At 48.6% G+C, this 27,987-nt stretch overlaps 1 protein-coding gene across 6 annotated transcripts in view; it reads right to left on the bottom strand.

Annotated features, from left to right (window-relative positions):
- The window catches only part of ZBTB7C (zinc finger and BTB domain containing 7C), a 149,152-nt gene that overhangs the window by 8,979 nt on the left and 112,186 nt on the right, over positions 1-27,987 (bottom strand). For all 6 annotated transcript variants that reach the window (XM_033086335.1, XM_033086334.1, XM_033086336.1 and 3 more), the window contains one exon: positions 31-1,224. In XM_033086335.1, coding sequence (XP_032942226.1) covers positions 31-1,224 — 1,194 coding nt within the window. The remainder of the gene's footprint in view (positions 1-30; positions 1,225-27,987) is intronic.

The raw sequence follows: 27,987 nt of genomic DNA, 5'->3' as shown, positions 1-27,987 counted from the left end.
CCATACACAGCAGAGGTGACCAACACACACCTGGTAAAGCGAACTTCACAGATATTGCACATATAGGGCTTCTCCCCAGTGTGGGTCCTCATGTGCCTGGGCAGCTTGCCGGCTCCCATGATGACTTTGTTACAGATGGGACACTGCTGGGATGCCTTGGGCTTCATTTTCCTCTCTTCCTCCAGGGGCCATGGGGGAAAAACTCCTCCGAATTGGGTAGCACTTAAGAAATTGAGATAAGCGCTGTAGTCAGTCTCTGCCTTAATATGCCCTAAGGGAGCTGCTGGGGTGTTGGCAAACATGTCCTTGAAGAAGTCATTAGGGAAAGGAGGCGGAGGCAGGTCTTCCTTCTCCTCCTCTTCCTTGATCTTCCTCTTTTTGATCACCAGATCCAAAGGACCATTATCTACTTGTGGCTCCTCAAGCTGGGAGAAGGAGTTGAAGTCACCGTTCCACAGATGGGGGAAGAAGCTGGGGGCGAAAGGAGACAGAGCTGGCCTCCTTTCTGGGATGTCTGCCTTAGGGTACAAGTTCTCACTCAGCAAGGACTCTATGGAGAAGTCTCGTATCACACCCAAGTGTCCAGAGGAGTTACTGGCTGGGAAGTGATTTGGAAAATCTTTAGGCGCTTCTGTATAAGCTTCTTCGGTGAGATCGGACTCAGAAGGGCTTTGGTGGCAGCTTACTTCTTGTACATCAGCTAGGTTCTCCTGATTGACAAAATCTTCCACTTCCTCCTCCTCCTCTTCCTCCTCATCTTCATCATCGTCTTCATCGTCATCGTCGTCCTCTTTGTCATCCTCCTCCTCAGCCTCTCTGTTGGGCTCCATGATTTCAAGGCATACGTTGATGATGCTCTGGATCTCCAGCATCTTGGCAGCACTGAGGATGTGCTTGACGTTTGAGGTGGTGATGGTGAGGGTTGAGGTGTAGGCAAACTCCAGGATGGCAGAAAGTGCTTCAGGCTTGACAAAGTCAATCTCGTAAACATAGGGCTGGTCTGTTAAAGTGCCGGTAGTGAAGAGTTTTTTGAAGTACTTGCTGCAGGCAGCCAGGACGGAGCGGTGGGTGCGGTACTCCTGGTCCTGGACGATGAGGATGACATCGCACAGGAGCCCGTCGTGCCGCTGCTCGTTCAAACCGCACAGGACCTCGCTGCTGTGGTTCGGGAATGGGATCCCGATAAGATCTTCAATGCCATTGGCCATATTCTCATTTAGTGCCCTAGGACAAAGCACAGGCAGCAGAGAATTAGCAGGGGATTCCCAATGGATAATGCCAAAACTGTGCTGCCTTCTCCCAGAGTCCTTCCCTCCTCTACCTCACCTGCCACTAGGCCACTTTCAGCTTCTTCCAGATCCTCTGTGACTGAACCTCTGCTTCTCTCCCCATCCCTTCATTTTCTTCTTTGTCCTCATCCTTCTTGATCCTCACAGAGTTACCTTTTCATAACCAGCACAAGCTCTCTCTTCTCTTTCACACCCCTCCCCCAGGAACCTTGTGCAATGACTCTCTCCCCATCCCACTTCTATCACATCCTCCCGGAGCCAACATTGTTCCAGGCACATGTAGGATTTGCCCCGCCAGGAGCTATGTGGGGAAAGTGTGATGCTGTATTGCTTCACACTGCCAAGAGCCAGCACCTACACTGCTTGAACAAGATGAGCCAGGGAGCGCCCATCTCATCTACGTGATTGTTTTTGGGAATGGTACCACTGGACATCCCAGAGAGAAGGGTCATGGCTTCCTGCTGCAGCAGGAGATGATCCTTATGGATCTTCAGTTCTGCTACTTCATGCCTGGAAGCTGTGACATGTCACCTCACATGGGGACAAGCCATGTAGGGATGTCTTCTTGAGGGAACTGGGAATGGGGAGGAAAGCAGGGATTTGTGTCACAGTGTGCACCTAAGTACACAGAGGAAGACAACATGTAACAAAGATCTGACCAGACAGAGATTGTTGTCAGCTATCTCTTCCCATGAGCTGAGCTTTCTCCACTCCCAATCCTGCTTGGACTTGTCAGCAGGGTATCAAAATGCCCTGTGCATCTGGCAGACATCTTCCCTTGCTAGAGCAGCTTTAGCTTCAAAGGAAAACTCGGAAGCAAAAAGCCCACACCCAAGAGGAAAACCTGATTTTTTTTTTCTTTTTTTTGCCATTTTTTAATCCGTAAGATGTTTCCTCTTTCACATAGCTCCAGTAGCCCTTCCACATGAGAAATCCCAGGAAAGGAAAGCGATTTCCTCCAGCAGGCGACGAATACATTAATCCCCTCACAGACAGAATACATCAAACAGACAGAATAACTTTGAATACACTAACCCTTGGAAACCCCCAGGACACAGAGCATGTGTTCAGGCAGTGTCACCTCTACCAGCCCTGGCCCTGCTGCAGGTAGACACTTGGTTCACAGCCGAGGGACAGAGCATTTAATCTCCAGGAGAGCTCAGGGCAAACCTGCAGCCCCACTCCATCCCTTCTGCAAGGCTGACCCCATCAGGCAGGTTCCCCAATTCCACACCACCCCACCTCACCTCTGGAACTCTCCTGGGATCCATTGCCATGTCCTGGGTGTCCTTCCCTGCTCAGTTTCTGGCTCTGCTGATTCCAAACCTCCTTCCAAACCACCAGCAGGGATCTGGAATACCTCAGCTGGCTCCCACCTCCCCAGGTGCCTCAGGGATGGAAAGAGTCTGGTCTGATGGAGGCTGCCCATGAAAACCTGTGCTTCACCTTGGCCAGCAACCCTTGGGGAAGCCTGGTGGGGCTGGAAAAGGGGATCAGACTCTGCAGGAAACGTTCCCGTGGGAAAAGGAACGCTGTCTCCCTTTTCCTCCCTCCCCAGGGAGACCTTGCAGGTATCTCCCCCACACCTAATCAGCACTGCCAAAAACGGGTGTGTGGGAGAGTGAAGGTCTCTGAGGATGGTGCAACCTAGAGGGAGGTGAAGGAAGGCCTGTGGGGATAAACAGGGATGGGGACAGCTGTCCATGGCAGCTCCAGCCACCTCCCCTTCCCAAAGCTGGGCAGAGGAACCAGGAATTACACCCAGCTCTAGCCACCGACATTTTCAGCAGAGGGAGGACGCTCCAGCCCCACATCCCACTGTGTGCCCATTACCTCCACGCTAATTACATCTGTTGTCTGAAACAAATTGATTCATTACAGTGTGCTGTGCTTAACCATGTTAACCAGCAACGCTCCTCAGCGATCCTGACCAGCTCCGTATCAAATCCTCCTTGAAAATCGCCGATAAATGACAGTAAATCCAATACCTTCTCCAAATGGAGTGTAAGATAATAAATAACCCCTGAGCCAGGGAGGAAAAGACAGCTTCCTTTCTAGGGCTTTGTATCCCGAATAATAAGCGTGAGCAATTAAATTTCTATTGCTGTTTTTATCATCTACTCATTTATTTTTGTTTGGAAGGAGCCTGAGTGTTAAAGGAGCTCCTTGCATGAAGGAACGTGTCTTCCTATTTTGATTTTTCACTGCCAGATCACCCTAAGTGCCAAAAATCAGAGCAGCAGAATATCAGACTACCCTGAGAAATGTTTTTATAGAGGGTTTTTTCTGGACACTGAGCTTCATTCTCCTTAATTAGTGGATTATTCGCTCAACAGCAAGAAAAAATAGAATTGGGAGATTGGGGTATGATTATATAGATAGTTACATATAATTTATATGTATAAAATACATTAAAAAATTACGGGGTGTTGGTGGAAATCAGCTGCTTTTCGTTTCTTATCTCCCCCTGGTCCTCCTGAGATGTGGCTCTGTTAACTGCAGCATTTAGGCAAGCTGATAACTTTACAGGATGCTGGCAAAATTGAAGGTGATTCATGTCATTTAAACCGGGGGTGAGGGGGGAGAGGGAGAGAAACAGCCCATTCATTTGCATACATTTGCATTTTTTAAACTCTCAGGGTGGTTTGACAGCTCTGGAGCTCAGCGAGCTTGAGAAATGACCTTATGGTTCCCATGCCCCCGGGGAGGTTGATGGCCAGAGGCTGGAAGTGTGCTGAGGCTGACGTTTTCCTTCCTTCCCCTCCCTCCTCTCCCTCCTCCTGTGCTCCCCCCTTCCCATCCCCAAGCCAAGGGTGGGGTCCTCAATAATAACAGGCTTAAAAATAGCATCTGATGGTGACAAATGTCACCAGTGCATGCACACACACACACACACACACATGCAAATGCTGGGCAGACGACATGGAGTTAAACAGCAAAATCCCATTTTATAATAGAAAATTACAGCATTGTTAAAATAAACTGGAGGGAGATGGTGGAAAGGGTGGAGGGCACCTAAAATAAACGTATTCTGCAGATGACGTTGTGAAACACTGCATTTATGGCCATGCTTAAAACTCATTCATTACTTTTTTGCCAAGAAAGCCCCACTTATGAAAAAATGATGGCAGGATACTGGACTGCTTCCCCCACATTCTGCCAACAGATTCAGACACCTGAAGCTGCAACAGGAAAAAAGAGGGGCTGGGGGAGCTAAGCTTTGTTCCCTTTTTGGATGAAAAATGCCAGATACAAGCCAGGGACTACAGCAATGTCATAAACCACCTGCAACATTCACTCCCTGGGTGACCCAAAGCTCATCCAGGCACTCTGATGCTCTAAAACCCCTTCTAATTTTAATTTTTTTAAAATAATCTTTTTTCTCCAACTTCACTTTAATACTGAAAGATCTCAGCATCTCCAAACCAGCAATGTAAAACTGAAATATCAGAGACAGGAGAAATGCTCGTTTTAGCACCGTGGCAAGTGAAAACCAACAGTACACCCAATAGATTATAAAGACATATGCACAGAAAATAGATAAAGCAAACTCATAAATGCTCTACTCGTTTGTAGGGGTGGAAATGGAGCAGTGACAGAGCTCACTGGGGTGATGTGCCAGCCCTGGGGAGGGACAGGATCCTGCCCCCGGGTCTCAGTGCTGCCCAATGGCAGGAGCAAGAGACCTGTGACCTGCGAGGGCTCTTCCCCAGCACTTCCCTTTCCCATCTCCTTCCTCAGCCCCGGTGACAACGCCCTGAAAAGCCAAGCCTTTGGAGGAGATAAAGGCTGCCAGGGAGAGCCCAGGTTTGTGCAAGGTGTGGCTGCTGGTTCAGGGCTGTGTCAGGGATGGGGGATGTCCCCTTCCTGTCCATGGGGACAGTGCTTCACAACCTGAGCCTCGACTGGGAGATTGCAATTTTGGCTTTCCTTTGTATGTTGGCACACAGTGTAATTGCTGTAGCAAAGTGTTTCAATATTTTAATACTCTAATATTTGAATATATTAATATCTCGGTACATTAATATTTTATTATTTGTGTATTTTAGATATTTATAATTTTGCATTAATATTGTATATATTCATATTTTATGTGTTTTTATTTTGTATTTTGATATTTGCATCTCGATTTTTCTGAGCGTCTCCCTTTAAAATGTGCATTGCTTGGCCTTCTCTTTGCTATGATTTTCCCTCAGGAAAGTGCTGGCTCCTGACTGTGTTTCTTTTTTCTGTGCCTACAGTGACTCTCCGTGGGAGTGCCCCCCCAAAGATAGGGGGGTGCCCCAGGGCAAGCAGGGGATGCAAAGCAGCTGCCCCCCCATGCCAGGCTCATTCTGCATTCAGCACAGCGGAGGAAGGAGCCTGAGGCTCTGGCTGATCTCTGCCTGCTCCTGGGTGTCAAAATGTCATTTTTCCAGGCAAAACAAGGTGTCTCCAGTTCTTCCCTTCACCCTGCCTGTGTGTGTAGAGGGATTAAGAGTGCAAGGCCAGGGGCAAGGCTTGGGGTTGAACATCCCTGACCACTGCTCCCCCATCCCAGCCAGCTGCTGCCCACCCCTGCTCCTGAGCATCCCTTGGTCCTTGCTGACACAAAACCCCTGGAGGAATTCAGCTTTACCCCTGAAGCACGAGACCACCCAGCAAAATATCCCAGAGGTGTCAGATCCAGGCTTTGGGGCACTGAGCATGCCAGGCCAGCCCAGGCTGCTGACCCTGTCAGGAGAGGGAGTCAGAGAACCACAGAATGACTCCCAGAATGGTCTGGGCTGAAAAAGATCTTAAAGCTCATCTCCTTCCACTCCCTGCCATGGGAAGGGACACCTTCCACTATCCTAAGTTGCTCCAAGCCCCATCCAACCTGGCCGTGAACACTTCTAAGGATGGGAGAGTCAGTAGGAGATCTCAACACCTTTCCTCACCCTCATTTATTTTCTACCACCACCTCCTCAGCCCGGGGCACTCAGCACCCTGAGGCTCAGATGCTTTGGCTCTGCTGCTCTGCTGCCTGCACCTCTTTCCCAATCCCTGCTCCAGGCTGCAGGAGTGGAGGCAGCAGCCAGGGTGGGCTGGCTGCTCTCCCTCTGCATCCACCCATGGTCCTGTGTGTGTAGACCTGCCTGCTACATCCATCAGCCCATAAATATATCTGGGTTATTTTTTCCCCCCAGTTTTATTTGTGCCTCTTCATAATGAGGCAATTAAGATGTGCATGTGAGATCACAGTCATCTGTCAAAATATTACAGCTACTTTCATTGGGATACGCTGGCCAGTGATTGATAATTCCTGCTCCTGTTACTTGGTGGAAAAACACTGGCACAGGTTGCCCAGAGGAGCTGTGGCTGCCCCTGGATCTCTGGAAGTTCTCAAGACCAGGCTGGATGGGGTTTGGGGCTATCTGGGATAGTGAGAGGCGTCCCTGACTGTGGCACGGGGCTTGGACACAATGGTCACTTCAAACCCAAACCAAACTAGGATTCTGTTTTGGTGGCACAGGGATGCTGAGGCTCTGTTCCTGCATCCACCAACTGCTTTGTGACCTTGAGCAAGTCCCTTGTGTAAATGTCCCTGAGTAAAGCCACCCACACTGACACTCCATTCTAAGCCAGCCCACTGCCTTGGCCAAACTCTTCACTCCAACTTGGAAGAACTACTTGGGATACCCAAATGCCTATCTGATGGCAGGCAGAGAGGCAGGATTATCCTTTTATTTGAAAAAGAAGGAAGGTATAAAACCTAAAAAATGTAAGTATTGCCTTTATATTTATTCCTTATTATAGGGGCACACCTCCCCTCTGAACATCTTGTCTCCAGAAGAACATGTTATTAAACCACCCACCCCAGCAGCAAGCGTTTCTGCCCTCCAGCAGGAAGGTGGGGCAGAGAGAGGCTCCTCACCTTTCAATCACTTCCCTGGGATGCCTGGAACAGTGAGGAAAACGTGGCGACATCAACCGCTGCCTCCCTCGCAAGGAAATCACCGGGGTTCTGAGGGACACCATCCCCTCTGCAGACCCAGAGCTGGTTCTGTGGGAGGGAACCACCCCACAGCAACACCACCAGGGTTTTACTGCTGGGCTGGGCACCCGCCCCAGCCTCCAGGAACTGCGACCAGTCTGGGAGACACGGGGTTGAGCTGGGAAAGTTGGGGGTGTTCGGCTTTTAGTTGAGCTCATCCACACGAAAATGAGGATCTCGCCAAGAACTCATGGGTTTTTTGCTTGGATCTGGACGGAGCAGAAGAGAGAAGATGTTTCCAAAGCGATGCTTTGGCGAGGAAGGATGCACAGAAGGTGGCATTCTCCTTGGAAGAAGCACGGATGGGGAGGGAGCCCCGCGGGCGGGCGCAGAGGTGGCATCACCCCCACGTCTCCTGGCAAGGGAGCAGCTCTGTCAGTGGAACAGGTCAGCACAATTTAAAGGGATGCTCCGTGGCACACCAGTGGCAGAAGCCAAGCAGAGTCCCCACGATGCTGACACAGATGGAGACCTCCCTCTGATGCCAGGAGGAGAGGGCTGGCCAAGGAGCCCAGCCCTGCACAGGATGCACGAGATGGAAGAGCCCCAGAAGTCGAGCATGGTTTGATCACATAATTAAAGTGGTTAGGCTTCAGGGAGTGAAATCACAGGGGTGACCTTCACCCTGGTATTTCTTCATTTACTTACTGAACTTGTCAGTATTCCTACTAATCTGTGAACAAAATCCTTGGGCAAACAAGGATTCATCCTTACCAACATCTGGCTGGTAAGTTGAGCCCATGTGAACTATTTATATTTGCACATACTATATAAAACTGACCTTTTTTTCAGCTGGAACTATTATCTTCCTACAAGCAGGCCACAAAAAAGCCACAGTCACTGAAGTCCCATCAGGGAGTCCAAAATAAAAGGTGCTTTAGAAACATCTCCAGACCTACCAGTGATCCCAACAACCCTTTCTCTTCCCAGTTTTCCAAAATCCATGCAGGAGTTTATCCAGCCAAGCAGATCTGGGGCACATTAGTACTGGAGATATTTGCTGGATATCTCTGGTACAACACCACTTGGGAAGCTCCACAAGGATTATTTGCTTAGGAAGGTGGTGACAGGTGCCACTCATTTGCTCACCAGGATGTGGAGACTGACACAGCTCCTGTGGCCTGTGTGAATCCATCTCAGGGAATTTTTAAAGACTCCTTACACATCACAGCAAATATACACCTGTCAACAAATCCATCCCTGCAGGTTAATTCCAGCTACCCAGAGCCTACATGAAGTACTCTGTACTTCATCAACTTTGTTTACACACAGATAAGATCTGGCAAAATTGCAAATTATGAATCAAATCACCCCTCAGCATGCTGAACAGTCGGGTGCTGCTGGTTGTAATGGCAATTTGCTGCTGCTCCATGACCACCAGGGCCTGACTCTGGTCCATGTAAGGCCAGATTTTCTGTCCTAAGCTCCTCTCTGGGGAGCTCAAGTTGAGCTCTTGGGTGGCACATGCTGATGAACAGGTTGAGCTCATGGCAGGGTGTTGGAACTACCTGATCCTAAAGGTCCCTTCCAACCCAAACCACTCTGTGATTCTATGATCACAACACCAAGTCCCATGCCACTCCCATTTCCTTGGAGCCAGTTCCAAGCCCCAGATAAACACCAACATGAGCCTTGTCAGGGCCAGAATAGAGTTCAATGCCTCCCGTAATTGAAGGGCCACGTTTTCACTTAGGCTTCCTCTTCCCACTTTCTTTAAATTGCCCATCACGCTGCCCAGTTTCAGAATTTATATAAAACTCCAAAATCAGGAGCTCCAGGTCACTTCTGGGTGGCAGCTTGATGAAGTCTGCAGGTTGCATGACAAATGCCATCTGATGTGCTGAGCAGGGCTTGGCAAAGGGGCATCCTGGTGATAAATGGTCAAATAAACATAAACAATTAGTGGAGCTGCATCAAAGGCACCGCCTGGCTCCAGATGGTGTTTTGAGGGCTTCATCCACGCACAAAGCACGGGCAAATTAATTAACCACAGCATCAAGGCAGGTACCAGAATACAGAATTTTCACATCTTTTCACATTCAGTCTTTTCTTGCAGCCTTGTCCCCGCCATTCAAGCATTTCCTTGGAGTAATGGAGCTTGATGGGATGGTGCTCTGGGCATCAGCTCCTCTCTTCTGAGGTTTCAGTAAGTTCTGCAAAGCTGAAGATGCTCAGTATCCTTTTTTTTTTTTCTCCTTTAAACCCTTACTGGGCCCTGTCTACACAGCTCTGTGTAGCCTTGATGGTCTCCTGGCCATCTCATTAAGATGTTGCTGGTGCAGGAAATGGTGCTGGGTGAGTATTTCTCCCCTCACCTAAATCTATATGCACACACTTAAAACACGTGTGGGAGGGGGGAGTATGTTAAGTGAAACAGGACAGTTTCCAGGCATCCTCTGCAACCACCCCACTCTCATGGAAACTCATTCACACTTCAAGTGACGCTCTCCCCCTCCCACGCCACCAAAACGAGGAAGAAAAGAGAGAGAAAGAGGAAAATCCCCACCAGAGATACACCCATGCCAGGGTCTGGTTGAACATGGTGCCCCCAGCAGCTCTGGCATGAGACAGATGAAGGTCCATGAGGTGTGTGACATTGCTGGTGGCATTTCTGCACAAGTGTGTGCAGCCACTCTCCTCCAAAACCTTCCCATTGTGCTCAGATCCTGCTACAGGGACTGATACAGGATATATACATAAATATATACATATAGGGTACATCCCTATTAACACACAACATTACAATCCAATGAGCACATCAGTGGTAGGTACCTCCTTCCAGCACGGCCTTAAAAATAGCCAAAAAAGCCATTTCCTCCCATTCTGAACTCTCCTGGGAAAACATGCTGGCCCCTTCACTCTCTCTCGTCCTGTTCTTCTTCAGAGCCAGAAAAATGAAAAGAAATTTTAAAGAAAGGCTCCTATTGAACGGCCTGCACACACTGGGTGGGTTTGCTTCCTGACAAAAAAAACCAACAAAAAAACCCAAAAAAAACCCCCAACAACCAACCAAAAAAAAAAAAAAAAAAAAACCAAGAAAAAAATAAAACCAACCAAAAAAAAAACCCAACCAACCAAGGCGGAAAAATGTGCCCAGCTTAACCATGGAAAACTGGTTTGGCTGGCGTCCCTCCGGAGTGGACAGGATTGCGAGGGACTTGGACTCGGATCCGGGTGAGGCTGTCACCAGCCTGCATGAAAACACGGCTCCAAAATAAATACATTTTTTGAGGGCTCCAAAAAAGCAGAGCGCAAAGGATGGGGATCCAGCTTCCCCTTCTCCTCTCCCCTCCTCCCTCGCCCCCAGAGAGAAAAGCCACCAACGGGAGGACTTTGGGAATAAAAACAAAAGGGTCAGAGCGCTCGCACATTAAATCAGAAGCAGATGTGTGCCTGCTCGCCAGCCTGAGTCACCGCGGGAGGGTGGGGAAGGGGGGGTTATCGCTATTTTGGTGCTGGGTGTGGGGTACAGAAAACAATGTGAGGAGAAGGCGGTGCAGTGTTTGAGCAGGCTTAATATCGGCCTGGGAGCAGGTACAGGCAGGCTCCAGCCGCAGTGGGGTGGGAAGCTCAGCTCGGCGGTGGCATTGGCAGCAGCTGTGCCCCATCCCCTGCCCGGGCAGGACTGCTGCTCCAGACCCTGCCCAGGCTCCCTGGCAGCATCACTGGGCATCCCCAGTGGCACACATGCCTTTTGGGGGGGGTTTCTTGCTGATCTCCGTTAGTATCAGCCCCCCAGCAGGAGCACCCAATCATCCCCATGTGTTGGCCAAGATGCTGCTGGGCCTGAGGTGTCTCCAGAGAGAGGCAGGAGCTTCGTCCTTTCTCTGAGGAGGAAAACCTCAGCAGCTCAGCACCCCTCTAAAGCCCTACTTGCTTTGGGTCAAGCCCCATAAGTCAAGCTTGTCTTCTCCTTTCAGCTCCCACTGCGCCCTGCGCTGCTGACACCGTGTTGCTGTTTCATTAGGCTCAAAATCCCACAGGTATTTAGGAGAAAGGTACCTCAGATTGGTCTATTTAACTCTGGCATAACTCAAAATATTCTATTCCTGCTCGACTCTCTTGAGAGCCCTTGCAGCCTCATTGGTTTGTAATTGCTATTTCAGTCCCAGAGCTCTAGACACACGAGCTCCTGTGCTATGGCTGGGCCAGAAGAGTTCCCACACAGACACGAGGTGGCTTTTGGAGAGGTGTGTTCATGGAAGGTGCCTCTGCAGAGCATCTCATCCTGCAGTGGCAATCCAGCTTGCAAAGACACAGCCCCTCCAGCACCACCAGGCCATCATCTGAACCATGGGCAGAAGGATAGTGCCGGGCTTGTATGGCGGTGTCACAGTCAAACCCAACACAGGATGAAAATTCAACACTCTGGCTCAAGAAGAGACCAGACAGACACAGATGTTACCTGTGAGTGTCTCTTCTGAATCACCTACAGGCCTTGCCCCATCACAGAGGGAGTGAGGCAGAGTAGGTGAATATTGCATCTTCCAACTTTTGAATATTGCATCTCCCCATCCTTTCCTGTCCCGAAGAGGAGATCCATCCATGGAAACAAGAGGTGATGGCTTTAAACAGAAACAGTGGAGATTCAGACTAGCTAGGAGGAAGAAACTCTTATGATGAGGATGGTAAAACACAGGCACAGGTTGCCCAGAGAAGCTGTGGCTGCCCCATCCCTGAAAACGTTCCAGTCCAGATGGGACAGGACTTGGAGCAGCCCAGTTTAGTGAAAGGTGTCCCTGCCCAGGGCAGGGGGCTGTAATGAGATAATCTTCAAAAGTCACTTCCAACCCAAGCCATCTGATGATTCTGTAGTCCCATGACCATTTTTTCTGCAAGCCAACAATGTCCTGACCACGCTGAAGCCCCAGTGAGATGCATCATGTCCTAACTCTTAAGCTGGGAATTTCTAGTGGAAATACTGCCAGGTTTCAGCACAGGATGGTCAGGGAAGGGGACTTTCATCCAGACTTTTTATATGTAAACCAACAATCTAATGAGCTCTCTGAAGACCACAGGTAATATATGGGCATACCCTCACAGCGTGGCCCAAGAACCAAATATCCAGAGGCAACTCCCTGTCTTCCAGGGGTGATTTAATCCAGCGCTCAAGGTTACAGAGCAATTTAACTGAAGATCTAGGGTCAGATTCAGATTTCACTCGTATCTCAGCTCTTTCTGTGTGCAAAGCCCCTGGTTCCTCTGCCAACCTGGCTGCAAGCTAAACAGCAGCTGAGTCCTCAGCTCCTGCAAAGCCTCACCCGCCTGAGCAATCCGTGTGATCCGGCGGGGCCCACCCATGCCCAGCTTGGTAAATATAGTCAAAGCTGGTGGAGGACCAACAGAAAAAAAAACATTTGAACTCTCCGTGGAAGAAGGAAAAGAAAAATACCCACTGCTTAGATGTTTCGCTTAAGCACATGGAAAAAAAATAATACTGAAAATCGGCGGGATTAACTTTTTTTAACCGACGCTTCTGCAAGCAAGAGGGGTCTGCAGGATCAGGTCCCTCAGCAGGCAAGTCCTGTGTCCCAGCTGACTCTTTGCACATGCCAACTCACAGTCTGATCTGATTTAAACCAGCTGAGTTGTAAATGAGGCTTATAATGGAATTGGCAAATGACCCTTCAATACAGCATCACAAACCGACAGCACTCAAAAATAACCAGGGGTCGAGTCAGGACTCAGCTCTGGGCCGAGGGTGAGTGCAGGACCTGGGGTGCATCATCCCACAGGCTAGGAAACACCCCAAGCAAGCAGGGAGAACTCCCAGCCTCTCCCCTCTTTAGAGGGGTGACCCTTCCAAAACAACAACAAAACAAAACAACAAATAGGGAAAAGGAGGGGAAAATGCAGCCCTGACATGCAGAGAGAGACAGTCTCGCCTGTTTGTGTTGGCCTACACTGAACTCCAGGCAGTTTCCAACTGGAACCCAGAAATGCTGATGGTGTTTGGAGTCTGTCTGCATCCCTCCCATGACGTGAAGAGGCATTCAGGATGATGGGCTAGGATGCTGGTATTTTTTTTTCCCCTAACAACTATATTTACTGTTACATTTTGAACTCCCCATGCTGTCATTACAATGTCAGATGAAATTACATATGTGATAACCATAAAACTGACACATGCACAAGTTCACAAAGGTTTTACAAGGAAACAGCTTTAAGGGAAGGGAGAAGCTGCTCACATGCCTCAACTCAAAGGGGATGTCCAAAGGAGTCTTTGAATTACAGGGCACAGCCTACAGCCTCAACTTGGCATTGCTGGAACTGAATTACATTTTTGGGGGGCTTTTCTCTTTATCCTGGATTGACTCCAGGGATTTAAGTGATGTTGCTCTGGATTTGCACCAGCACAAAGAGGATGAGGATGTTACAGTGGTCTGCAGGACAGACTTGCAGAGTGATCTGAATCGCACTGGGATTCTGTGCTGGAGCCACTGTGAAGGTCACAAATCCTAGAATGGTTTGGAGGGACTTCTATTAGACCAGGGTGCTCCAGCCCCATCTAACATGATCTGAAACACTTCCAGGGATGGGATATGGAAGTGCAGAATGAAGACAGCTACACCACTAAAAAAATATCTTTTACTGAGGTAGATGATCCCCTTTCCCACATATGACCCTACAGAGCACTACAAGACTGAGGACAGATGCCCGCTTCTGATCCAATATATGCTGGAGCCATAAGAATGGAACCCCAGCTTCTCACCCACTACTAGGCCAGAGGTAACTGCTCCACAAAGTTCAGCCTTTAAGGTGTTAAGAAAATCCCGATTTCTGCTAGGAAAAAGCAGCAATCAGATTTCTTCCAACTGCTGTGGGCAGCTGGGTGAAGATAACTTGGCTGGTGCTCCTGGAGCATGGTTCCAGTAGCAAACTCCAGAAGAGAGGCACATCTTCCACTGGCACAGCTGGGTGTGTAAGGCAACATCTGGACAGCTCTGACTGCATCTGCTTAGGGGGAAACAGCACAAGTTCAGCTAGGCTGGTCCAGTTAAAGTGCTGCAGCTTCCAGAGAATCCAAAAGGATGTTACACATCAACCTTGCAGTGCATTGTGACATACTGAGACAGACTGAAAAGTTGGGGATGTTTGGCCTGGAGAAGAGAAGGCTCCAGGGAGAGCTCAGAGCCCCTGGCAGGGCCTGAAGGGGCTCCAGGAGAGCTGCACAGGGACTGGGGACAAGGCATGCAGGGACAGGACACAGGCAATGGCTTCCAGTGCCAGAGGGCAGGGCTGGATGGGATATTGGGAAGGAATTGCTGGCTGGGAGGGTGGGCAGGCCCTGGCACAGGGTGCCCAGAGCAGCTGTGGCTGCCCCTGGATCCCTGGAGTGTCCAAGGCCAGGCTGGACAGGGCTTGGAGCAGCCTGGGACAGTGGAAGGTGCCCAGAGTGGAATCAGATCACCTTTAAGGACATTTCCCACCCAAGCTACTCAGTGACATCCACACCTATGGATGCTTTTGCTCTCAGCTCCTGCACAGAGTATCTTATGGAGCAGCTGCTTTGCTCTTCCTGTCTTACACCAAAAAAAAAGGGGGAAAAAAAAAAAGAGCAAACATCTGACACAATAGCAACCCCAAGGGCTTGTGGGCTGGAAAAGGGCACTGCACGTGTGTGGGGAGCACATGGCTGCTCCTCTGTTCTCTTCCCAGGGTGCAGGTTTGATTCACCTCCTGAGCAAAGGACTGGAGGATGCTCTGGGTGTGTGTTTGTGGTTGGGCAATGCTCTGAAGAGCACCAGCACACATGTGGAACCACTCACACTATCCTAGGACCTACTTTTTCTCCTGGGTGGGAAAACATCAGTGTTTCACCCCACTTTTGCCTGCTGTCTGTGCTTTGCATCTCCCTCCACAGCACAAATACGACAGCCTCTGGTTAAATATATTATTCTCTAGGAGAGGAAAACTCATGAGGTAAGGGGCTATAATAAAACCAGACAACTGGAAGCACCCACCTCCCACCTGTGGATCTCTCTAATCTACATTATCTTGCTTCACACATCCACCACATGGACAGAACACCCCTCGCAGCACATCAATTTCTTCCCTCCCTTGTCTATCCACGAAGACACACGACAAAAAGGGGTGTGGACACAATCTCCTGCATGCTTTTAAACGTACAGATATGTGTATTTTTGTTCACCCAGTCCTTCCCAGGGATGGGCACACAGCTTGCTCACACCACACTTCAACGCTGGATGAAACACCAGCACCGCAGCACGCCGGGGACTTTCCTTTTCCAGCCCGGCACTTCAAAATATTTATAAAGGCACTTAAGCCCCGTTTTGACCACTGCCTGTGTTTGCAAACCCTGCCCTGGGATTCATGTCGGGTGGCGGGGAGTTCCGCTCGCATTGCTGGCATACCTGAGGAGAGGCAGAGGGACTCGCTCCCCGCTGCCAGAACAAAGCCCTGAGTTATTGCAGAGCTGTGCCCTCCGCAATTATGGTTAGAGAAAACCCTTGTTTATAGCAGGATCCTTCCAGTCGGGGGGAAAAGAGATTTAATTACAAGGTAATGGTGCTGTGGGCGTGTGCGGCGCAGACGCGGCCAAGAGCTGGGCTGCTCCCCCTGCCCAGGTGGGTCCAGCTTTTGTGGAGGGTAAAAAAAGGGGATTTGGAGTTCTCCTCCATAGTTCTGAAAGTTGAGCATTGAATCAGGGGAGGCAAAGCATGGGGAATTAAAAATCCAGGAGGGATTCTTGTCTGACCAGGTCAGGAGCAACAGGAAGGGGATTAAGGGGAGGTGGATGGCCAAATGAACCACAACTTTTTCCTTTCCTTTTTCCCCAAGTCATGGCTTTGAACACAGGTGCCCTCAGGTAGGTCATTTGGGATGGAAGGGACCTTAAAGCCCATCCAGTGCCACCCCCTGCCATGGACAGGGACACCTTCCACTGTCCCAGGTTGCTCCAAGCCCTGTCCAGCCTGGTCCTGGACACTTCTGGGGATGAAGCAGCCACAGCTTCTCTGGAAAACCTCTGCCAGGGCTCCACCACCCTCACAGCCAAGAATTTCTTCCCAATGTCCAATCTAATCTGCCCTCAGGCAGTTTTAAGCCATTCCCCTTTGTCCTATCACTATCTGCCCATGTAAAAAGTTGCCTTTTATCCTTTTTTACCATCTCCCTGTAAGTACTGGAAGGTTAAGGTCTGAGATGGATTTGATTTCAACTCCCTTTTCCAAATGGTATTGCAGAATCAGAGGCCAATGTGAGCTGCTGACATTTTACACAGAGATGGACTATAGGACATCATAAGCCCAGGAGCAGAATCCATGTTAAGAAAAAAAAAACAACCCCTTAGATGAAAAGGTGCAATCCTGTTGGACACTCAGAGCTCCTCAGTGCTGTGCTAGCCAAGGTACATGCTCATCAAGTGAGTGCATCAGAGAATATTTTTGTAGCCCTGTCTTTTCTGCCACTAATTTTAAGGAACAGAGTGCGGTTTCCTCTCCTGTGTTTCTCATATTTTGCTTAAAAATAAAATTTGAACCTATATCAAACCAAACAGCTTCTTGCCCAAGGTGGTAAAAAAAAAAAAAAAAAAAAAAAGTAAAGCCTTTTCTATGGTGAACCCTTCAGGAAAAGGCAATATAAATCCCCCTGTGGCTGTGTTCCTCCAGCAGCATTCAAGAAAGCCCCCCAAAAGCCAGTGCAAAATTTGTAGTGGGTCCTTCCCACCTCCACACATGACTTCTGGGAAACGTATAAAACATCTACCAGAGCACAGTCTGATTTATACTTGGAGCAGGGCACCTTTAATGGCAGCAGGAGTGCGGGTGTAAATCTCCAGGCACGGAAAAGTCAGACGCACAGCCCCAGCCCTCTGGATCCACTCTGCTCTGAATGCCACTGAATAAAAATGAGGCTTTACGGTAAAAAAAGAGGTACATGTCCTTCTGCTGGATAGGAGAGATTTCAAAGGGTGCAGTGCTATAAATAATGATTCAAGCCAGTTTGCACGTGTCTCGTGTAGCCCACGGTGAGACACTGAACAGGCATTGAGAACACCACAAAAATCATCAGGAGGATGGAGCCCCTCTGCTCTGGAGCCAGGCTGGCACAGCTGGGGCTGCTCCCCTGCACAAGAGAAGGCTCCAGGGAGAGCTCAGAGCCCCTGGCAGGGCCTGAAGGGGCTCCAGGAGAGCTGCACAGGGACTGGGGACAAGGCATGCAGGGACAGGACACAGGCAATGGCTTCCAGTGCCAGAGGGCAGGGCTGGATGGGATATTGGGAAGGAATTGCTGGCTGGGAGGGTGGGCAGGCCCTGGCACAGGGTGCCCAGAGCAGCTGGGGCTGCCCCTGGATCCCTGGAGTGTCCCAGACCAGGCTGGATGGAGCTAGTGGAAGGTGTCCCTGTCCATGGCAGGGCATGGCTTTAAGAGCCCCTTCCACCCCAAACCAATGTTTGATTCCATGGAGACCCAGTGGAAGCTGTTGTGCCCTCTCATCCATCACTTCCCAAAACTGTAAGCCAAGCCTATTCACATGCACAACCAGGCATGGGTTTTGTCACATGTCCCCCAGGATGGACCCACCCTATACAGAAGGTGAATGCACCCCACAGCAGCCTCCTCTCCTGCCCTTTGCACAGGGGGGTCATAGGGACAGCTCCCCTGTGAATGGGGACAATGCCACACTCCCTCCTCTGTCATGCAGGCAACACAACCCTAAGATCTTATGCCCATCCTGACTCCAGAACACAAATAAAAATTATTATCTTTGTGAGCAAGGAGGAATGGGCAGTGAGGTTCACAGTTGCCTCCAGAGTCCAGTTTAACAATTCTCACTTTTGCCAACTCCTGCTGTTCAGACAGGGTCTGCCCTGTCTGCACAGCAGAAACACACCCCCAAGAACCCTGCTCAAGTCCTAAAAGACTTCTTCTTTCTCCTTTGACCTTCACCAAGGGCAGACTGGACCTCTGTTCTTTAGGTGCATTTGAGTGAATTGGATTTGAGTGCATTGGAGAAAGACCCATGTGAGAACAAAGAGGAGACTCCTTGTGGAAACACATGCTGAAATTAGAAAATGAAATAAACAGCCAGTTCTAAGGAGAAAACTCCTGCCATAAAGAACATTTTGAGAGGGGGGAAAAGGGAAAGAAATGGTTGTGCACTGCCCTGCTTTGCTAAACAGGCAGATGGGACCTGTATTTCTCTTCTGAAACTTTAATGGAAGGATATGATTCTGCTGCAAGCATATTTTATATGCCTGGCGATTAAAGAGGAAGGAAAGGGCATAATTTATAGAATTGTGAAACACAGAGGATAGCTTTCTGGCTGCAATGTTTCTTTATTTTCCTGTTATTCCTCTTATTCTTCCTTTTGCTCCTAGGCTTGTGAAAGGTGATGGATGGGCAGTGGTGGAGACAGAAATCTTCCTATTATATTCACAGGGCAGGTACTGAATCAGCAACCACGGTGGCTACATGAGCTGCACCTCCTCTGAACAAGCCTGAGAACAAAAAAAAAAAAAAAAGAAAAAAAGAAAAAAAAAGCTTCTGTGTGTCCTCAGTCTTTCTACAGCACTTTCCAGCTGCTACAGCTACCTCACCTCTCTGCAGTCAGCAGGCTTTTCAATCTTTCAAAGAGGAAATTTGAGCCTTGCTTGGTTCTCTATGTAGATGGGAAGGTGACATGGCCAAGCTGTTGCCCCATCTGATCCTCCAGACCCTGGATTTTTATGGACAATCTGCCAAACTCTGCCTGGCATTTCTCATCCATCCCACCTCAGAAGTAGCAATTACCACCTGTATTTGTCTAGAGAGACACCTTGTAGACAAAGACCTGGCAGCCAAGAAGGTGCCCAGAACTCAGTGGCACATCCTTGCAGTGAAGATGGCCAGGCACACACTCAGCTGAATGAGAAGTGGGGCCCAGAGGTCGAGGGAAGTGAACCTTCCATTCCATTCATCACTTGTGAGACCACAGCTGGAGCAGTGTGCCCAGTCTGGAGTCTCCAGCCACACACTGCCATTGTGGAGCCACCAAGATGGGCAGTGAGCTGAACCACACCAGGTGAGAAAAGAGAGTTTTGTTCAGGCCAGAGAAGAAGGCATGAAGGGGGAATCTCATTTTTCATCTACCTACCCAATGCAAGACTACAGAGAAGAAGGAGTCAAACTCAGAGCACAAGAAGCCATGGGGAGAAGCTTCAGCAAAGCAAGTTGTTACCAGACATACAAAAAACATTTCTGACTAAGAGGGTGGTCAAACCTTGAACCATGAAGCCAGAGAAATGCTGGGATTTGTAACCCTAGAGATGCTCAAAACTCGATCACACAAAGGCATGAGCCTGACTGAGAGGTGGAAGTTGGATCAGGAGTTTTCAAAGGTTCTTTCCACCAAAACCTCTCCCTGTCTCTGTGCTCCAGTCATGCAGACAGGGAGCCAAGGCACAGAACAGATGAAATAACACAACCACAGGTATGCAGGCAACCTGCACCTGAGGCCACATCTCCACAGACCAACCTAAAGCCCTGCCCTCACTGTTTTTGAGCACATTAAACCCCTCACCAGAGTCATGTCTGTGTCTGCTGGGCTTTCTGGGATCACCTGCTTCCCTGGTAGAAGGCTCAGCTTCTTCTGCTGCAAAATTCTCTGGATTTTTAATTTTTTTTTCGACTTTGGGGCCATCTTTCTGCTAAGACTGTCAGTGAAAGCATCAACTGCATGGTTGGTTTCTGTTATGTGGAACCATGCCCACCAAGACTTGGACCAGGACTGTGCAGCCCATTTTGCATCAGCCACCATCCAGCCCACACTTGGCAAAAGACTGAAGACAGTATCAGCCATGCCTGCATGACTCCTGGCTTTGGGCCATTTTCCTCCAACCCTCTGAGCAGCCTCTGATATAAATCTTGCTCTTCTTTCACTGGTCTTTGCCGTGACAACACAATCACTTGGTTGCCCATGCCAGCTCTCACTGGGCGTTTGTCAGGGATGCGTCAGTGGAAAAATGAACTCTGCACCCTGGTGAGGAGGGGGAGCAGTTCCTCATGAAGCCAAGCACTGCTGCCCTTCCTCAGCTCACACATTTGCTGCAGGAGGAGTGCAAGTCCTCGCGAAATCACTGAGAATATTTACCTCCACCAGGAGCAAATCCATATTCCTCCCTCTCGGTGAATAAGCAGGAAGACCTTGCCCAGATAAATGCAGGGTGAGAGCTTTGCTTCCCCTCCAATACCAGCACTGCCATGCCTAAATATCTCCATGAAATGTGTGTGTGTGCATGTGTACACATCCTTTGTTCAGAGCTGTATTTACTCTTTAGAAAGAAGACTGCTTGTCCCACTGAAACCAGAAAGAAGGAAGGAAGGAAGGAATTCTTTACACTGAGGGTGGTGGGGCCCTGGCACAGGTTTCCCAGAGTAGCTGTGGCTGCCCCATCCCTGAAAATGCTCAAGGCCAGGTTGGACAGGGCTTGAAGCCACCTGGGAGTTGTCCCTGACCATGACACGGGGTGGGAACGGATGAGCTTTAAAAGTCCCTTCCAAGCCAATCCATGATTCTGTGATAGGTCAGCTGAGTCCTCCTATTTACCCCAGGAATGCTGCAACTCTTGGCAAAATAGAGAAAACCATTCCATGAAGCTGCAAAATGAGACTTTCTAGCAATTCTCACACATTACCTAAACGTTTTGGGGTTTGTTTTTCTTTCACTGCCTGAAACCTCTTTAATTGAACCACTCCAAACTGTGTGAATCGCAGGGGATGCAGCACCCCAGTGTGTGCTGGGCAGTGTGGAAATGCACCAGCCCAAAAATCACCCGCGGGGTGACCACCAGGCCAGCAGAGAAATCAGTGGGGATGGACACAATGTGGATTCAGCTCAGGAAGCTCACACAGCTACAAGGCCATAAGCACAGGAGGGTGGAGAGCTACTTCTGTCCAGAGAGAGGGAAGGGATCCCATCCCCTGCTGAAAGCTGTGGGTGGACGTATTGCACTTGGCCAGCCAGAAAATTAAGGCAGGTCCCCTAATTGAGCATTTCCCAATGGGAGGGAGATAAAAAAAGCAATCTGAGGGGCGGAAAGAGCGCAGGTAAAACATCATCTGGAGAGAACGGGGTGGGCAGGAGAGGCTCCTGACAGAGAGGAAGGCTTGTGGGGCAGAGGAGGATGCTGGCTGCACCAGCCACTGCATGCTTCAAACACAGGGAGCAGATAACTGGAGTCACGGAGCAGGGTGGGAGGAGGTGAAGGAAGCAGGCAGGAGAGAAGATTACAGGAGCACAAGGAACAACAAAGAGGAGGAAAATGGAGAAGGAAAAAATTATGCAGGGCCTTGAAGGTCAAAAGAGTCAACTTCAAAAGGATTCCTTGAAGACATAGAGCAAATGCCTTTATATTCAATTATTTAGTTTCCACACAAAACTATGTAGTATATTTGGGGAGGGAGGGGGTGGGCAAGGGGGGATTGCCTCCCCACACTCCATTTGGCACAGAGGGAAGACAAAGTGGAAGGATGATAAGAGAAATCTGGGACTCTCTGTTTTTTTAATGGACGAGACAGGGCTGGAGTTGGCAAGACCCCCTTGCAAAGGATACAGAGTGAAGCGGAGGAGGCTTTTGAGGAGAATGATGGGAGTAAGCAGGACTTCTCCTTTCTGGAACTGAAAAATGTTAAAAAATCACTTGCTCAGCCTGAAACAAAATGTTTTCCTAAATTCCAGGCATCTGTTTAATCAAAAACACAGCAAACGTTGAGTTTAACAAATCATGCTGCCTGTGAGAGTCAAGACTTTCACTTTGTAGATGCTGAAATGAAATACTTCCATTTTTTCACAATTCCACCATTAATCTGACAAAACTGACCCAGACGCAGAGCAGTTCTTTTGTCATCAAAACCTTCACTTTATACTGAAATGTATTTAGCTGAATTATCTCTCCCCACTGTACTTAAGGAAGCCAAAGTGAAGTACAAAGCCAGAAGAGTTGGCTCCTCTATCCTGGGGCGTTCAACCCATTGGCAGAGCTAAAATCACTGACAAGCTATGGCAAGCTAATGTCAGTAAAATGGTACCCAACAGGAGGCTTGAAGCCAGCACAGTGAGCTGTACAATAAGTTCCAGTCCTTTAAACACCATGCTTAAGTGAAACATTACAGCAGGTCATGTTTTAAAGTAGACAGAATAGGTGAGGGAATCACTGAGAACCCGTGAGGATCCTCTTAGAGGAGAATAGAAATTCTGCCTTTTTCATCTCCCTGCCCTAATCACCACCACTTTCCTCCTGACTGTCTGTGCTTCCTTCCACTCCACACCACTTTTTCCACATGCTCATCCAGTGGTGGATGGCAGCAGGGACTTGTGTCCCTGAGGCAAAGACAAGGTGCTGCTACATCAAGAATTTGCAGGACCACCACAGGGCCCAACAGGGTGGTAACTGCTCACACTGGAAAAAACACAGGAAGAAAGTGACTCTGTGAAGGCCATGAAAAGTTAGCAGAGGAGCCAAGAGCGGAAAACTTGTCCTCCTGTTTTTGCCCACCTGTATGCCAAGTGTTTAGTACTTTGCTCTGTTCAGCTTTGACCTTACGAGTTCCCTTAACCTTCTCCTGGCAGTTTCCTAATGGGCAAATAAATCTCTGGAGAGTATCTTAAATTCTTTTTTATCACAGACTGTATCAGTGTGATAATAAGATCAGCCTTCAGACTCCCCATTAAGTCACAGAAGGTGTGGTCATCAGTCATGCTTTTTCCAGACTTAATTGCCAGACAGACACTTTAAGTGGAAAGTCCACCTAATGAGCCCAATCATTAAAACATCCCTGGTTCCTATTTGAGATGGAAAATTATATTACTCTAATAAGGGGGTTGCATCCTTGCCCCCCTATTCAATCATGTGGCACAGGAAAGGTGAGACTTCTCTGCAAGTTTGCCTTGGATGTGTTTCATTTAAATACAGCCCCCTGTTTCAGGCAAGAAAAAGTAATAAAACTCTTCACAGAAGGAAAACTTGGGAGTAAGTGGCAGCAACCTAAAGGTGAGCAAAGGAATCACCACGGATGGGTATCACCACTGACACCAGGGATGTTCCTCAGGGCTCTCCAGCTGGAGACAGAGGAAGTCTCACCACGGTGGCTGTGCCAGGGTGGAGAAGATGTGACACCTGTGGGGTGTGTTTCTGCAAAAGGCGACATGGGGATGTAGGAAGTGGGTTCTTAACCCTGGCACTACTTTCCCAAACAGTTTGAAAGACATGGCTCCATCTGAATAAGGAATTGTTTGTGTTGGCCACCTTCAGGACCTGCACCATGCAGGAGAAGCAGCTGGGCAGCAGCCAGGAGTTTGGGAAACTGAGGCAGAGCAGCTCACTGACCAAACCCCTCACATGGGGCATCTCCAGCCAAAAAACAGGAACCAGGCTGCAAAGGGATAATCCTCTCCTGGCCCATCCACTTCTGACAGAAATACTTTCCCACCTCTCCATCTCCCACCCCTGCCCATCATGGAAAGCTTGGTTGGAGAGCTCAGCCTAGTTAAGACCAGCCCAAGCCCCTGGTGGTCTGCAGCTGTGGTTAGAAGCCATCAAGGCCACGGAGGTGCCCCAGTTGGCGTGCTCCCACCCCAAAGCACCGGCAGTGAGAGCTGCTCTGCAGGGAATCCCAGCGGGAAGCCCGGGCAAGCCTAAGTCAGGAGCTGCACATCCAGCGGCGGCTCTGCCAGCTGCTGGGAGCGCTGGTTCAGAGCAATCCCTAATAAAAACAAAAGAAGCACGGAAGGGCGTGTTGCTTTTGGGTAATAATACATCTTAGAGCTGCACGGTGAGGCAAAGACAACGCCACACCCTAAAGCCACCCGAAGGGTGTGGGCATTATACAATGATTCGCCCACACCCAGAGCCTCCGACGACAATTAACATCCAGCAAGGATCAGTGAATGCCGTATCTCAAACCAGGAAACGCAGGCTTTTTCCATGTGCACGGAGGGAAAAAAAAAAAATTACCCAAACCAGAGATGTGTCTTAACACGAACATCACCCCGGGCAGATCCGCACCGTCGCTGCACTCATTACTTTCTGCCCTTCCCCTGGAAGAGGCCAGCAAAGTCAGTGGTATTCATATTCTGAGTTATATTAAGCATCAATTTTGGGGTTTTTTTTCATCATTTCCCTCCTAAATTAAAAAAAAAAATCAAACAACAAACAAACCAACAAGCAGAGATGATGGAATTATTTAAATGCATAATTACATTTTGATAACGACAAAGTCAAGCGAGGCACTTAATAGATAATAAAACGACAAGATCTCATCACACCCAAGCTTATTTTCACAGCTGTAAATCTACTTCTGGTAAAGTTGCCGGGAAAAGATTTTACTATTGAGCAATAATGGGTATAAAATAGCTCTTATTAAAGGGAAATGGGAGCAAGAACTCATCAGATGTTGAAAGACAACAGAGAAAATCAGTTTGTTATTAGGAGACAGGAGAAATAACACTGTTCTGTTGGTCTGAGATATCAGCAGCAAGATGTGTTGGTTATTAACAGAGATCCCACTTTTTTTTTTTTCCTCTAAACCACAGTACATTTGCTGTGATGCTCATGAAAACAGCAATTAAAGATGCAGCTCTGGGGTTGCACCTCCAGGAAAAGTGGAAAAAAAAAACCCAGCAAAATGAAAGTGTCTCCTGACCTATTCCAAATAATTTCTGGGGTCAGGAAATTCAAGTTGTTTTTCTAACATAACTCAAGTTATGTTTTCCAACATAAATTCACCTGATCATTTACAAAAAAAAAAAAAAAAGATATGACAATTGTGATAAATCTACTTTCTGAGTGATCCCAGGAAAGAGGCAGTGGCTTTGAGTCTGCAGGAAGGATAGAGTTACTGTGTACCTGCCTGAAAAAGGGAGGCTCAAAGCCTTCCTGGGGCCAGGTGGTGCTCCCAGGGAGGAACAGTTGTTTCAATATTAACAAGGGAGAAGACAGGAACACCAGGGACAACTGAAATATATATTCCTGGCTGGCACAGCAGGCACAGTTCAGGTAGCTCAGGAACCAGGGGGTCATGCTGGACGTGGCTCCTTGCCCTCAGGGCAGCCAGGTGGGGCAGATCTGGAGGTGTTTGCACAGATAACGAAACTCCTGCTTCAATTTCTGAATCCTGAGGGGGGCTGGAGAAAAGATGGATTTTAATTCTCCAGCTGCAGTAGTGAGCAACAGGAGTGAGGCACAGCCCTACAAGTGAACATACAACCAAAGAAATAAAAATATCCAATATTGTTTACTGATGATGGCTCGGAGCATGCTCAGATCTGACTAAGTTTCTTCTAGGCAAGGTTTTATTACTATTATTGTTATTATTATTATTACTGTTATTATTATTATTGTTATTATTACTACTACTATGACAATTACTGTTATTATTACTATTGCTATTAATTGTAGTGACCATGTAAACTGCACTAGTGTTTTACAGCTCCACATTGGATGCTCATTCCCTTAAAGGCACTGTGTAAGTGAGACCAAGGAAGTAGCAATCCATTCCTAAATGCTTGTGCTGCAAAGAAAGAGTGGGAGAAAAAAAGAGATCGTTTTGTGCAGAAGAGGAGCAGAGAGACTTGACAATTTGCAAAGGCCATGGAGGAAGCCCTTGGCAGAGCCAAAATTTGATGTTAGCTTTTACAAATCCCAGCTCAGCCTGAACTAGCTCTCATCTAAGGTTCAGCTTTAGTCAAGGATAGAGGCAACTTAAAGCTCAGAGGGGCTTTGGGTCAGGGATACCCCATGAGTTCTGATGGGGACAAACTTTTCTTAGCAGGGGTGTTGTGACAGCACAAGGGATAAAGGCTTTAAACCTAAGAAGAGAAAATTTAGATTAGGTATGAGGAAGTGTCCAAAGCCAGGCTGGATGGGGCTTGGAGCACGCTGGGATAGTGGAAGGTGTCCCTGCCCATGGCAGGGTTTTTAAGATTCTTCCAACCCAAAGCACTGAGTGAATCCCTTATGCCAGGTGGCTGCTGTGTGCTGAATCCTGAGCCCACAGCCCAGGGCTGGTGGCACCAGCTCAGCAGCTGGGTGGCTCAGCCCATCACTTGGCAGTGTTTTGGCACCTGGCAAAGCCAGAGCATGCTGAAGTGCACCAGGACAGAGTAAATCACCCAAAGGGAGTTGTGATCCCCAGGGTGGCACCACTCAGCACCTCCACAGCTCAGCTGGGATTTTCACTGGATAAAACCAAAATTATGTGAAAGAACAGTGGGATTCCAGGGGAAAACAGGGATAGCCAGAAAAGTTGGGAATGACAGCTTGTTCCATCTACCACCCAGCCTGGCAGGGTGCTGGGGAAAGGACAGGGCAGGGTTTTGCCTCCAAGAAGCGACACTCAAAAAAAAAGTACCAACAAAGTGAGGCTTTAAAAAATATAAACAGTTTTGGGGAACAAACACAAATGGCGCGCAAGCTAAAAATAAGCAGCAGCAAGTGCAAAAAAAAAAAAAAAAAAAGGATTAAAGGAGCCCGAAAGAAATGGCGAACAGCAAATTGCAGGGAATTGTTCGGCAAACAATAAAACGCTCCTTTGCCATCTCCCTGCAAAAGGCAGATGGCACTGGGAGAAAGCAACCCCCGACAAATGATAGCTGCAAAAGGGGTGAAGGAGGAGGGGGGGAGAAAATTTCAGACCTGGCAGATTTGTTAAGTGGTAATTTTCCCTCTGTCTGTGCAGAAGACAAAGGGGAGGGAAAGCTCCCCAAGACAGGGATTGTATTTCACTCCGCGGTTGAGAAGGCTTTCGAGTGTCTGCAGATAGCAGTAAGAAATGGTCCTAAAAAGATTAGAGCTCTTAAGGTAGGGCAAAATACTATATCCAGACAACACACTTGAGTTTTAATGACAGTGGGGAGAGGATTGAGTGAACCATTGTCTGCTGCCTCTAGGAAACCAAAAACTTAATTTGAAACAGCACAGGCTCGAGCTGGACTTTTCTCACAGAAAGGCTTTACTTCTGCCCTTTAAACATCACTTTTTATGCCTGACACATATTTTTCATTCATCTTTTTCCTACAACCAATACAAGTTTAAGAAGGGTCTTCCGTGTTTTTAGGGTGATCTGGGTGGTTTGCCTGTGAGCATCTCCCTGTCTGGAACGCACCTCTCCTCACTGTATCCCTCTTGCCAGGCCATTAACCATGTCTGCAGATACCCACCTGATGGATGGAGAAGGAAAGTGATTTCCCAGAGATGCACAGGGAATGTGCTGGGAAAGAAATCCACCCTAGGTTTCCCAAATCTCAGTGCCCAGACTATCCCCCACCCCTCCTACCCCAATTCCACTGTGGGCTTGCAAAGTGAGTGTAAACCAGCAGAGCTCCCATACAACCCATTTTACACTGGGACCAAGACCAAGCATCACATCCAGCCTTAAATCATAGAATCCCAGAACCGTTTAGGTTGGAAAAGCCCTCTAAGATCATCAAGTCTAAGCGTTAACCCAGTGTGGCCAAGCCCACCCCTGCATTTGGACTAGACTGGCATTTCTGTGCCTCCCCCAAAAATGAGGCTGATTGCTATGACTCCACAGCAACCAATATGCCCCTTGTGAGTTACCAGGACTCCCCTGGCCTGGGACAAGGACAAAACAGGGCATGGCTTTGCTGCCAGCCTCATGACTGCACATTCCAGGGCACGGGGCGCATCACTGTCATCCCCACCGGCCCCAGCTCTGGCA

This window comes from Catharus ustulatus, chromosome Z, assembly GCF_009819885.2.
Source record: "Catharus ustulatus isolate bCatUst1 chromosome Z, bCatUst1.pri.v2, whole genome shotgun sequence".
Taxonomy (NCBI): Eukaryota; Metazoa; Chordata; class Aves; order Passeriformes; family Turdidae; genus Catharus; species Catharus ustulatus.
The sequence above is the reverse complement of the archived record's forward strand: the minus strand, read 5'-3'. Positions and strand labels throughout refer to the sequence as shown.